At 36.1% G+C, this 13,883-nt stretch overlaps 3 protein-coding genes across 5 annotated transcripts; 2 read left to right on the top strand and 1 right to left on the bottom strand.

Annotated features, from left to right (window-relative positions):
• Positions 1-4,966: 4,966 nt before the first annotated feature.
• LOC113313265 lies at positions 4,967-10,079 on the bottom strand. Of its 3 annotated transcripts, XR_003341769.1 has the most exons (9): positions 9,909-10,078; positions 9,354-9,449; positions 8,497-8,602; positions 7,524-7,688; positions 6,542-7,012; positions 6,376-6,459; positions 6,223-6,303; positions 5,591-5,638; positions 4,969-5,446 (listed from the first exon to the last, which is right to left on the bottom strand). XR_003341769.1 is itself a non-coding variant. In XM_026562012.1 (8 exons), exons 2-7 carry the CDS (start codon positions 9,399-9,401, stop codon positions 6,239-6,241), a joined length of 939 nt encoding a protein of 312 aa, XP_026417797.1. In that variant the 5' UTR covers positions 9,402-9,449; positions 9,909-10,076; the 3' UTR covers positions 4,967-5,446; positions 6,223-6,238. The 3 variants fall into 3 exon arrangements, 2 of the variants coding, with proteins under 2 accessions (XP_026417797.1, XP_026417798.1); XM_026562012.1 differs by lacking the exon at positions 5,591-5,638 and having other exon boundaries at positions 4,967-5,446; positions 9,909-10,076; XM_026562013.1 differs by lacking the exons at positions 5,591-5,638; positions 7,524-7,688 and having other exon boundaries at positions 4,967-5,446; positions 9,909-10,079.
• A 919-nt stretch (positions 10,080-10,998) lies between these two features.
• Positions 10,999-11,652, top strand: LOC113312207. The gene has a single exon (XM_026560962.1). It carries the CDS (start codon positions 10,999-11,001, stop codon positions 11,650-11,652), a length of 654 nt encoding a protein of 217 aa, XP_026416747.1.
• A 194-nt stretch (positions 11,653-11,846) lies between these two features.
• On the top strand, positions 11,847-12,377 carry LOC113312206. Its single transcript, XM_026560961.1, has one exon. It carries the CDS (start codon positions 11,847-11,849, stop codon positions 12,375-12,377), a length of 531 nt encoding a protein of 176 aa, XP_026416746.1.
• The last annotated feature ends 1,506 nt before the right edge of the window (positions 12,378-13,883 follow it).

Here is a 13,883-nt window from a genome sequence, read left to right as displayed (position 1 = left end):
TTGGTAGTAATACTCTTTGTATAACAGCTTAATTATGATAGTATTCAAAACTGGACTACGTCCCAAGATTTTTCTGCATTTGTGGTTTCCTCGTTAATGAAATTTTGTTGTTTGCTTTTACTTTACTTTCCGCATTATAATTATTGTCTTATTTATAATAAAGTAAATGCACTAGTATGTTAATCCAACACTTGGGTTTGATCACAATAGTTAGGTTCAGTCTCGATACCCATTCTATATACCCAGTGTTACCTTGTTAAAAAGTAATATCTCCTTGACAATACTTGTTTAAATTAGATGACACAAAGTGTTTCTTATATAGGTGGATATCGAAAAAATTATGGTGTACTTGGTACCCTCGTCATTCAAAACTCTAAAATTCTTATTTTATAATCGGGTCCTTCGTCGCATGTCATAGTGCTTATCCTTTTATTCGTAAATTATTTTTCTCGCGTCTTTTAAGTATTTGGGTAAAGAAAGAGTTTTAAAGTTTAGTTTTGATCACATATAACATTAGATTAAGTCAATTTAAACCCCGTGTATCAATAAAATACTGGTTAAGTTCGATGCGTCAACGAAGTACTACTTAAGTTTGATGCATCACGAATGTACAAGTTAAGTTTAACACGTCAAAAATATATGTTAGTTAAGTTCAGTGCGCGAAAAAAAATGGTGAAATTTTTTCCATAATATTTTTAAACAAGTAGATTTAAGAATAACAAGATTGTTAGAAGTGTCAATGGTTCCAGTTTCACTCGGGTACTACTGGAACTGGAATAAGAGTCAGAAGACAAAATACTAAATTAATAATCTGGAACCAAGTCCATATCCATTTTAAAAAAAAATGGGTTGCCACCGATTACATCGTAACGTATTGACTCATCCTAATAGTTGAGGTAGGTATGAATCGTTGGTTTTCATTTCAATCCTGAGATCTCACGAGATGTGTTGTTTCCGTTTCTTATTATTTCATATGTGCACACAGTTTATTGATGGAATGAATATTACAAGAATCTTTTGATAATCTTTTTTTCGTATAACTAGTTTAAAATGGTATTAAGGGTGAAAGGTATAGTTTGATAATATACATTAATAAAAAGGTAATATAGATATTTACTACATACTAAGTCATCCATATCCTACAACCTAAACATAATAATCCTTGAGAATTCCAACAACCCTTAAAATAGGTTTCTCGTCGTACGGTGGTTTTCACTTGTCAGGACAATTATATTATGGGTGGATAATGTGTCCACAAGTTGTTTGCGGTTGGATTAGATTTGATTTTTAAAATAAGGATGTCTTGTAACCATGAAAAAGCCTCGTGAAGGGCTTGCGACTACGCATGTAGGACGAAGAGATCCAACAGAATTTACAAAAGTTTATTTTCTCAGCCTTCGACTTTTAAAAGGCGAACTTCATTGAGCCACCTGCTTCCTTGAAAGATGCATCTATCGTAATAATCTAGTTAGCAGGTGGATATAAAGGTAGTGATTGGGATGATAAGGATTTAGTATGTACGATATTCGAAAATGGTCGGGATACCCGACTTGGTGGTTGAGTGCATCGAAGAACGAATATCATTAGTTGGATCGTTAGAAGTCTGTGACAAGGTAAAGATCTATCAAAGAATGGCGGGCGGGGCGAAAAATCTAACCTGATATCCAATTTTTAAGTGTGTGCTTAGGGAAAACTGTAGATACGTCAGAAAGGAAAAATGCGAACCATATTTTTCGGGGCAATGATTGCCTTATTTGCAAGGATTGTGGCATTTTTTGCAACTGTCCAAGTAAGGAAATTTGTCTGCAATATTCATTGATAAATATGGTTTTATCGAGTGCTATGGTGATGCTCAGAAATCATCTAGCGGTCCAATCCAGTAGTGTAAAGGTGCAAAAAACTGTGTTAAATTTGAGATATTAACTGGTATGACAGATTTGGAACATTACCATGCGTCAAATGTGATTTGGTCATGGTCAGGATACATGAGGCATTTAAAAATGCAAGTTAGCCGAACTATAGATACATGGAAAAGGAAGAAGAAAATAATGTTGATGCATAAGGATGGCATGAGGTCATTCTTGAAAGAAAATTTTCATGAAAGCTAAAACAACATGAAATCCTTTGTTTGAAAGAGTATTCAACTAAGAGTCAATTATATTGTGCTTCGTTATGGAAGTTGCATAAAAACTTTAATAGTTGGAAAACTGAATGTAGCAATGCGATTTGCAACATTTGAGGCAGTTAGTGTTGTCTCGTTTCCTTTTTTGTTGCTTAATTACAAAGGTGAAGTAAGTATTGCAAGACTTCTTGGGTCTTATAAGTTTGCAATCAGTTGGTGCAAGTATTTGCTTAAGTTTGTGTATACTTAGGGTTTTGGGTCGTGTGTACCTTGGTGTTGGTAATTAAGTCTCTCTATATAAGGTAGTAGATAATGAGGGTATTTGAGGTGAAATTTCTTGTCTCTTTCGTTCAAAGTAAAACTGAATCACGTGGGAAGATGATACATAGCATATTAACCCAAAATATGCAATAGTAAAACTAAATTACGTGGTGAAAGAAGCAATTAAGTTTGATGGCATGAAGACGTATTATTGTTTAGGAAGTCTCATATTGCACAATGGAAATTGGCAGCGAGATGCAAGCGACGTAGCAAGGAAAGGAAGTTTGTCCATCAAGAAAAATGAGTTAAGATTGATTTATTGCGTGAAAGAACATGTTATATTTACAATACATTAAAGCATAGCAGTTCTAAAGAGCAAGTGATGCGTGTTAGTTTTGAAGGCATGTGAAGAGGACATGTTTTAATGAACTGGGATGTCCAGATATCCTAAGTCATGACTGTACAAAATTTATGCATTTGAATCATGGTGTTGCGGCAGTGCAAGCAAAGAACAACAAGTTATTGGTTCCCTGACATTCAAATGATGCAAGTTTGAGAGGCTAACGATTACAATATGATTTGGAGGGCAAATCTAGTGTAAGACATGTTGTTTTGTTGAGTACGGCAAAGGATATAGGTTGTGGCGCATACTAGAGTGGTACGGAATCATAACATGCATACCTTAAGGCATAACATGCATGATTTGGCACAAGTTTGGTATTTATAAAGAAAGAATGCAACAAACTGTTGATGGCACAATATAATTGAAGAGAAAAGTTGAGTATTGCCTAAGGCATGTTATGTTGCTTGGGGCAACTAAATTCGAAAAATTAAGACAAAAGACAATGACAATGATCAGTGAGATCAGTTAAGAAGAATTATTACTTGTGTACACCTAGGCACAAATGATTCATGCAAAGTTCAAGTCTAATTCAGGAAATTGGCAAAAGGAATTTCAATTTGCATTTGGGTATTGATATACATCTTGAAGTGGATTTGGAACGGTGGGCAACGTAACAATAAAAACTCAAAATCAGTAGGATCAATGGCAAGGCACTTAAGCAAACTGGAACATATAAGGCATGAAAATTGGCCACGGACGTTTGCAAATCCCAACAAAGTTGCTGAATTTAAGAAGCATACGAATCCAAATAAGTTAGGATGTCCTGATCGAGTGTTGCTGATATATACAACAAAACATGAAACAAGCATAGCATACTTACTACTTGGTTGGTTTTGACGAGGACGTTGAAAAAGATGGGTGGAGGAGATTTGTGACCGTCCCCAAAATTATCCCAACAGTGAAACGCATTGCCGATAGAATGACAGTTAATTGGTAAATGCAAGATAATGTCGAAGGAAAATGCGGCATGCAATGTTGCATTTATACATATCCGAGGAATTGAGTTATCCCATCTCAAGGATTATGTAAGAACATGGAATAAGCCAACAGTTGGCCCGTGCATTAGTCAACGGCTGACCAAAGCATGGACAGTGCACACAAGCTAGTGATGCATGCGAGTGTATCATTGTTGTCTATTCCTCGACTAAACGAAGTAAATGACGCATTGAACATATGGTGCATGATACATCATTGACATCAATTGAGAAGTATTTTGAGTTTTCCTTAGCTTAAGCGTCCAAAAAAGTTCAGCTCAAGGCTACAACATAGTGATGCACAATAATGATGGTGCAACATTGGCCCCAATGACGGTTACAAATCATTTATTGGCTTTACATGTATGCCATAGTTGAAAGACAATTTAGAACGGTACATACGTGGTATTAATTGACATAATTTAGATAAGGCCGGTTAGTTATGCACAACTTTAAGCGGTTATGCAAAAGTTGTCCAAGGCTTGAACATTGGGTAATACAAGATTTTGGTCATGTTAGTGAGATATAAATGTTAGGAAATGATTCCTAATCAGTAAGGAGAGTTTGTAGAAATATAATCTCATGTTTAAGAGAATAAGGTATCACTAAGAAAAATGATGGCCTTTTTAGTCCATGTTATGGACAACTTTTGTAATAATCTTCCTTAATACAATCAAGGGAATTTTGCGTCATATGAATATGTTGTTGTGAGTTGTTCAATTACATTGATGGTGACAAACCTCTAATGTTGTGAGTTGTTTAATTAGATTGATGCGTGACAAACCTCTAATGCACGGAGCATTATAGTCCCACGTGCCTATAACTCTAGCCTTTACACACAATATAACACGAGAAGCCACCCACCCGTATTGTGTTTTGACCAGAAATCCCCCTAAAAGGTGTTCAATTTATACACCCTCAGATCTGGGGAGAGCCAGCCGCGGCATTTGATTGATACCTAGGGCATGACTAAAAATTCCCACTTGATAAAAACCGTTCCACCAAAGGATTTCAATCCCTGAAGAGTAGAGTAGAATTTACGGAGTAATGGTTCCAAATTGGCTTTCTGGTTTTACAAGGGAGAGCTAGCTTACTTAAGCCGGTAGTAGTTGACAGTGGAAGTGGATGCTGGTAATTAGATTCTATATATGTGCAGAGATAGACCAACTTAAAATCCAAAACCTATCAATGCTGAAGCAACACAGAGATAAAAGATATGAAGTAACATTCCACTGTCCAATAATATCAATTCATTTGATACAAAGTGTAAAAAGGAACATCTACCGAAACTCTACTATTGTAAGCCAAATCTGCATCTCATAATATTATTATTATTTATACAAAACTCTAAACCCAATATAAAAAGACCTAATGGAATTCAATCACACAATTCTCCCCAAGTAGATAAGAAAAGAAAAAAAAAAGACATTCACTTGAAATTGATTTAAACTTCCTAACAGTTATAATGGAAGACTTTTGGTTAGTAAGCATTTAATCTCAAAATCTACCAAGGTGGCCTCAGTGAGATAATTGAAAACTGCTCACAATGATAGATTTAAGATAAATACCTCTCTTTAAACAAATGCCTTTCTTTGGACGCAGTGCATAAACATTTCTCCACATATTTCCAGAATGGCTATGTACAATTACTTCTGTCCTAGGTTGCTACTGTAGATCATTATTCCCCTGCATCACCACCAAAAAACACAAAAAATGAGAAGATAAGTACACTGTCAATGAAAACTAAGACAGCTTCCAAAACCAATTACAACCTATAAGTCGACTATTTGCCAAAAGATTACACTGAAAGAAATAAAATAAAAAACCTACACACGTACGTCCCCCCATCTTCCCTCGAAAATAATGAACCCCCAAAACCTGTAATAGTGACTATTCATTTAATCATACCCCCTTCAATTTTAGACAATTCCACAGATATACTGTTTAACTAGCACTGCGGGTGGAAGAGTTGAAACAACTAAGATAAGAAAAGCAAGACATTAGGTCCTATAAGGGACGACTAATTGGCATATCCATAATATTTAAAGCAGAAATATTTGGATATATTGATGAATATATACTTAATTAAAACAAAATAGACCCAACGCCCTGAGGCAGTGCAATATCACACAAAAGGAAACACGCAAAATCCTTCTGCTTTCTACAGTCCTATACCAAATCTACATACATGTCATCAAGTTCTAGGTTATGGATATTTGTGTAAAATAGTTGAGCAGAGTCTATAGGTACATCTTGAAGGTTATCACAGATAAAAATGGCCCCGTCTTAATAGATTAAGTTACATTTTACTGCTTTAGGTGGGGGGAAAGAACGACACCACGTATGCGCTCGAGGAACAGGTACAACCAATGGATATATTGCTTATCAGAAGACTGATAATAGACTACTACGCATGGGGTGTGGACATATGTCAAATTGAAATTAAAAGATAGAAGCATCACCACTGGCAGTCTCTAATCATTCACTGCCAAACTCGTCGAAACTCAAGCCTTCAGATATGGTGTCCAACCTCTTATTATCTCCTGCAGACAAAACAGATCATAAGCTGATACTTTCTAATTTAGTTCTTTGAATCCGGACTGTTGAAGTCTCACCTTGAGGTTCTCTTCCCGGGGAATCCAGGAAGTCATCTGTATCTCCTGCTAGAAATGGAGATCTTGAGTAGCTCTCCAGAATATCTAGAAATATAAGAAGTGAAAGGTGATTAGTGTTGAACATCGCAAGTAGAAAACGAAATGAAATTAAAGGAGGTGGCTTAACCGGAACTCTGAGAAAAATCAGCCGTCAAATCTGACAGACTGAAATTGCGAGGAATCTGCCCTAAGAAGCCAAACGAAGAAGCATCAGTATCCAAGAGTGATGAACTAAGGGCTTGAGAGTTGGACTCCACACTGCTATATGATGCAACGGATGCATCTACAACTGTTGGACGTGTGTCCAGAACAGTTCCGTCGAGACCAAATGCAAACGGGGAATTGTTCGAGTAACCTGATTCTGATTTGACGACAATCCCATTCACTCCTTGAATCATACCCAGTGCATCGTGAGTTGGGAGCATGTTCTGTGAGACATCCATCCTTCCAGTATGAGCAGATGAATCATCAGAAGATTGTATGTTACCATGCACACCATTCCGGATTGTAGTTGAAGGGGACACCGAGTGATGCATGCTTTCCGGCCTTGAAGGTTGCACTCTCTGGTCAGACATGAAACATGGAGGATTCTGATTCACTGTAAGGAAAGTAAATTCAGACATCACATTAATGCCAAAAATAAAATACTGAATCAACATAACTTAAGCCTCAGCATTCAAAATGCTAAATTAAAATGTGGTAGGTACTTTTAAACCAGCGGCTATCACACAGCCCTTGATAAGTAACTAAATGTTATACGTATAGGACGTGACATTCCTGAAAGATAAAATCTATCTAAAGAAGTACCTAAGAGAAAAAGAAGAGATGGCACTAGAGATGAAAATGGATTAGGATACACTATGTGAGACATAGACCAAAAACTGTGGTCTCACTGTGCAGTCTCTGACGTGCCAAATTGAAATCGAGAAATCAGATCGATCTCTATCCGAGGTATTTGTTATTGAATCTTCCAAGCTAATATTCAAGTTTGCAACGGAAGGAAAGGTAAAAGGGGAATCAAAAAACCAAACAAACTTGGAAAGCACTAAAAGATACTCAAATGCAATCACAGATTACTAAGGAGACAACAATATAGACCCTTATCATACATGAAGATCCATTAGACATTCCAATTCCAACAGGGCACGTCTTACGCATGAGCTCCACCTGTTTCTCAAGCAACTCGTTAAAGATCATTATCTGGTGTTTCACCATCAATCTGACATGGTAGGCTTTAAAAAACTCCCGGTTTTCTTCTTCAAGCTTTTGCCACACTGACAGGACAAGGCATGCAGGTCGTCAGTAACAACATAGAATATAACATGACAGATAAGATCAATCTGTCGGCAAGACCACATACTAGGTTGGTAAGCCTTATCCCTTAAAGCCTTCAATACATTCAAAATGAAAACCTTTTTTCACCTATGCGAACGTTGTTTTGGGGCATGCAAGGAGTGTGGAAATCCTAGGTATAGCGATAACATGGTACTTTAGGGAAGTTTTAAAGAAAAAAAACGAGGAATCTTACATTCCTTGCTCCGAGGAAACATAAAACTAAGCACGACAACAAACAAACAATTAGATATTTTTCAAGAACTAATTGATCAGACCGAGATGTGCAACAACCAGTGATCAGCACTAAAATACCTAAAAGGCCGCGAAAGTAAATCAGATTGAGACGTATCAACTCAGTCCCAGTCCCACCTATTTGAGAACTAGAATCTTCAAGGGTCGGACGAAGGGGTTATTGAAATTAAGAAATTGCTATCGAGTACTTTAGATCTCAATTACCTGCTGGATGTGTAGTTGTTGTAAGCAAACATTTTCAAAGGGTTTATTTTGGAACTGACAAATTTGGAGTTGTTGGTTTAAAAGTATATTACTAAGCAAAACTTCTTTTGGTGTAACCAGCACCTTTCACAGCATACGCATAATATATACAGAAAACTCTCTCTCTTTTCCAGTACTTGAGAAAAGCTGTGACTAGAATTACTACGATAGACAGCAGCATGACAGTACAAGTTCATGATTATATGGAATTGCATGTGACATAATAACATGTAAATGACAAATGATGATTACCGAGTTCCGTAAAACCAGGTTCTATTTTTGCTTGGATCAAAAGCGTCTCCACCACCTCTTTCTGATTCATGTACAGTTGAAGGCATCGCTCTATTAGATTTTGAACCTGGGACAGAAAAGATAAATCAAAAACATATTACTAAAGATGCAGAGAAGGATGGTATAGAATAGCACTACAAATGCACGGAGATTAAGCAGCTAGGAAATTGAGATCGACTGAAACTGATACGTTAAACTCCAAACATAATTGAATCTTCACAACCAAGAGACAGCACGGTTTAAAGCAAAAAGGTAATATATAAAACTAAATCCTTTGTTTTCTCGAAGAAGAAAAAGGGCACGCCACTAAATAAGTAGTGAAACTCAACAAAGGGAATCAAGAGGTTGTTTCAGAACTTGAAAATGTCAATAAGTAGCTACCCAAATGCTTTCAAAAGATTCATATTCTGTAAAACTGTTTCAAACTTTAAGGTGGAAAGGAGACTGATTTTAGATATAACAAACTCCCACAAAGTGACATAAACAATATAAAATCTACAAGAAAACAACTGTGGCTCTGTAGAACATGAAGCAGGTGAAAGTTCAAGTAGAAGAATTTTTTTCCTAAATTTTAGATCACAGTAACTTACATTATCCAAATTAGCATCCCGAAGTTTAAGTGAACATATCGGTAACCTCAGTAAAAGATTATACCATACCAATAACATTATATATTTAAAACATCGACATCTCATTGACAAATTTTCTCCAATGTAACTAAACAAGATTATAACAGTTTAATGGTCATTCTGTTTCTTAAGATATGTTTATAACATTGCAGATATGTTTGTTACTGAAAGAGCTCAAAAGTTCCTTACCAGCTGTATATCTTGTCGAGAGACCCTTCTGACTTCTCCAGTGGACATTTTTGAGATTCCACAATTGATTAATTCACTACCTGTATGCGTGATTTCCTATATATCAAATAAAACAACAAATAACTCAGATATATAATATAGATAAGAGCATGTAGAATCAAACTAAGAACTAGGAAGATCAAGACCTAGGACATAAGAATGAAAACATATAAGTAAATACCACAAACAATCAAACCCTATAACATGCAGGATAGCTTCTATTTTCTGTTGCTGGTGAAGGAATTCAGTGCTAGGATGATAGGATCGTATTAACAAAAAGAACCAATTAACAAGAAAAATCCCAATTCTTACAGAGATCACGGACATAGAACCATAAATTAAGAAAATATGATACCTAATGAGAAAAACCCATATTTATCTTATACAGAACCCGATCAAAAACAAAGATCAGAAAGTAGAAAAAAATTATATAAAAAACATCTTTAATCCGAGCTTACTGCGAGTTCCTATAACAACCAAATAATACAACTTTGATTTCTTAGTCAAAATCCTTACCTTTTCTATTTCTGGGCCGAAGAAGAACGAAGCAAGAATAATTTTCAGAATTTTTTCTCCATTAAAACCGAAGAGAGGGATGTAAATAGGACTCTTTTTTGACCCTTTTCACACACAATATATATATATTCTCACAAGGGAGAGAATTTTTATAACAACGTGGCATACATAGAGATGCGCGTCTAACAACAGTGGACTCACCACCACCTCCGAAACAATATATATACTATTAAAACAGAAACAGATCAGATGATCCAACGATTTGTATCATCTTATGTTTATCATTTGGGTCCATCATCCACGTCATCCTCGATCTGAAATCCGTTGCTTCTCCGGGGGCCGGCCCGCCCGGGCCAATGTTTAATGGGAATATGAGTGTTTGACCCTCTTCTCTCTCTTAGGCCAACCAGTATGGTGCACGACATCCCTTCTCTATTCCTCAAATAAAGGGAAGGGATATGGGTCACAAGGCAGCTCAATTATGGTGTCCTTTTATCCCTTCCCTACATGTATGAATAGTGTCATACGGAAATTCAGTTTCCGTTACAGTCAACTCGTTGACTTGACTATTACGGATACTCAGTTTCCGTCACAGGGGCTTAAAGTTCCAGGAGATCGATCTTTCTTCCCATTTCTTTGTCTTCTCTATTTCTTTCTTATCTCAAACCCCTCTAAAACCCTTTTTATCCCCTTTTGATTTTCGTGGTGATTAATTGCGATTCGTTGGCTTAAATTTAAAGGGTTTGATCGTTACTCCAAGGTGAAACAAATTCATCCTTCAATTTCGTTTTCCATCCACAAAATCATCAAAGGTGAGTGATTCTAATTTTAGGGTTTAAAATTAATTTGATTTTGATTTTAGTTGATATTAGGTTAGTTGGGTATGTAGTATGCAATTCAATAATATTATTAAGACATTGATTTAGTGAAAAATCCATGATTATGTCTTGTTGTGTGATGCATATATTGATTTGTTGAATGAAATGTTTGTAAACTACTATTCTATTGATGTATTATCACATTGATTGGATTGTATTTATGTATGGTATAGACAAATTGATAATATGTTTGTTGTTTGGAAAGGTACAAAATGAGTCTAATGTGTGCTTATGTGAGAGTTAAATACGGAATATATTTGGATACTTCTAGTGATGAAGAAGAAAAAGCTTTGCTAATGTTTACACAATTGTGTTTGGATGAACGACTGTGTATCATTCGACAACCGATACCTAGGGAGGTGCAGATACGTAGTGTAATTACCCGAGATCGAGCGTGGCATGATGCGAAAATGATGAATGGCTATTTTACACCTGGAACTGGTTATACCTCAAGACAATTCAAACAACGTATAGGCATGAGGGAAGAATTATTCGAGAAATTGTTAGTAAAATCTCCTGAAGTGGATCCGAAATGGCATCAACGTACGGATGCAACCGGTACTATGGGGCATTCTCCACATATGAAATTAGTTGCGGTGATGAAATGTTTGTGCAAAAATATGGCAGCTGATAGTGTTGATGATTACACTCGTATGGGTGCCACCACAATATACTATTATCTAAAAAGATTTTGCCACATTGTTTGCATGACTTTTGGAGAAAGATATTTGCGTCAAACCACTCCTGAAGATGTTCAGAGGTTGTTAGCTGAGAATACCGAACGAGGATTTATAGGAATGCTTGGTAGTGTTGATTGTATGCAGTGGCCATGGAAGAATTGTCTGATAGCTTGGCAAGGAATTTAGCGGGGTAAAGAGAAACAGAGTTGTATGGTATTAGAGGCAGTGACATCATATGATTTTTGGTTTTGGCATGCTTTTTTTTGGTATTCCGGGATCAAACAACGATTTGAATGTGTTGACACACTCCCCTTTTCGATAACATGCTAAAGGGTGTAACACCTCCATGTAATTATGCCATCAACGGTCACTAATACAATATGGGTTATTTCTTAGTCGATGGTATCTATCCAAAGTTGACTACAATTATACAAGCTTTCAGTCAGACATTGGACATTCTAGAGTATGTGAGATTTAACAAGTATCAAATGGATAAAAGAAAGGACGTCAAGCGTGCTTTTGGAGTGCTTCAAGCTAAATTTCGAATTGTCGGATCACTGTGTAAGTATTGGTATGAACATAACTTGAACCTAATTATGAAATGTTGTCTTATTTTACACAACATGATCATTGAGCATGAACGTCGGGATATGGATTGGGGCAGAGTTGTTTCTGTTCCGATTCCAGAACCTACCAATGAAGGTCGTGTTTTTATGTCATTTCTGAAAACCCTAGAAATGCACCTACAATTAAGAACGGATCTTGTCAAGCACATTGCTGCATGTCCGGTAGAGGAGGCCAGGCATGGGACTTGTCTAGTTTGGAGGGTTCATATATGGAATACGTGGTACTTCCATCATCAGATGGAGATTATGATATACGGATTTAAAAGAAGAAATTGTTCCCGGTGAAACGAGAATGGTGCATTTGATTATTATGGAGATTACAATGACCAAATCCCAGATGACTTTGAACATGCAGATGAACATGTTTATGGAAACGGACATGTGGTAGACGAATATGATGATGATGATGATAATGATAATGATGATGATGATGATGATGATGATGATGACGACGACGACGATGAGGAAGAGGATGAATGATAACCCTTTAAATTTTGTGTTTGTTTAAAAGTCTTAATGCTAAAGGCATGTGTAAGATGGACTTTAAATATTTTTTAGTCTTGAATTATGTATCAGAATGAATACATTTTTATCTTATGGTCATGTGGTTTACAATTTGAGTTGCTTATTTCAGCCTAATAGTAGATTACTCCATGCAATCTCTTTGTACAATATTTGGATATGTACACTTATCAGTGAAATCTATTAGTACAGTATTTGGATATGTATACTTATCCGTGCAATCTCTTTATACAATATATGGATATATACTTACAAGTGAAATCTCTTTGCACAGTAAGTGTAATCTCTTTATACAGTATATGGATATGTATGTAAACCATGAAGATTTAGATGAAGAGTAAACAACTTAAATGATGAAAGGTTTTGTGGGTATATCTCTATGTAAACCCTCATGAGACACGACTCGTCCAATAGGGTCGCCTATTGGTTTAAATGCTTGTTGCACGTGGTTAATTATTATAAAGCACATTACATCATGTTCATCAAATTTAAACTCGTTAAAATTATAACAACAACGCTTTTACTAATTATAAAGCACATTACATCAATTATAACTCAAACTCTTGATTAAACTAAAACATAACAACACTTATTCAGTCCATTCCACCGTTTCACATTCAGAACATTTCCAGTAACGTTTTCCATATGTTTTCTTTGCACTGGACCGGTGCATTTCCATAAAGAAATGATAACCCTAAGTTTCACATGGAATCCCCTTGATGCATTCAAACTCCACCAAGTTTGAAGTTCTTGCAGAGTTCGTCAACTTTTTCTTGTTTGATTGCATCTTTCATTGCATCCTCCAAACATTGTGCTTCTCCAAGACAGTTAGCATATTCACATTCCAAATACCTTATCTTCTCTGGTATGGACTCCTTAACCTTCCTAGTGCCGGTAAGACCTCTTTGTGGACATTTTGTATGTAGCCATGGGCATTAAAGCAAACTATGGTTATGCATGAAACAACATGGACAAACCATTGTTCTTTCCACACATAATATTTGTTTTCCTTTTCTGTTCGCAATGTTTGAATACATGATTGAGGTTTATATTTAAGAATGATTTGAGTTTGTTGTTGGTAAGACAAAATGATTTTCTTTAGTCGAATTTTATAGGAAGAAATATAGCCGTTGGGTGTGAGTTCTAAGAAATATAGCCGTTGGGTGCGAGTTCTAAAAAATAGAGCCGTTGGGCGAGAGTTCTAACAAATATAGCCGTTGTGTTCGTCTTTTTTAGAGATTGAGTTTTTTTTATAGAAGGAAGATAACT

Source organism: Papaver somniferum, chromosome 9 (genome assembly GCF_003573695.1).
Source record: "Papaver somniferum cultivar HN1 chromosome 9, ASM357369v1, whole genome shotgun sequence".
Lineage (NCBI taxonomy): Eukaryota > Viridiplantae > Streptophyta > Magnoliopsida > Ranunculales > Papaveraceae > Papaver > Papaver somniferum.
Note: the sequence above shows the minus strand (reverse complement) of the source record. Positions and strands in the feature narration are given on the sequence as shown.

Coding starts and splice junctions, on each gene's coding strand:
- LOC113313265 (XM_026562012.1), bottom strand. CDS start 9,401: ATGTCCACTGGAGAAGTCAGAAGGGTCTCTCGACAAGATATACAGCTG. Junction 8,603..9,353: donor CTCGACAAGATATACAGCTG/GTAAGGAACTTT, acceptor TTTCTGTCCCAG/GTTCAAAATCTAATAGAGCG. Junction 7,013..7,523: donor AATGTCTAATGGATCTTCAT/GTATGATAAGGG, acceptor CTTTCCTTACAG/TGAATCAGAATCCTCCATGT.
- LOC113312207 (XM_026560962.1), top strand. CDS start 10,999: ATGAGTCTAATGTGTGCTTATGTGAGAGTTAAATACGGAATATATTTG.
- LOC113312206 (XM_026560961.1), top strand. CDS start 11,847: ATGGGTTATTTCTTAGTCGATGGTATCTATCCAAAGTTGACTACAATT.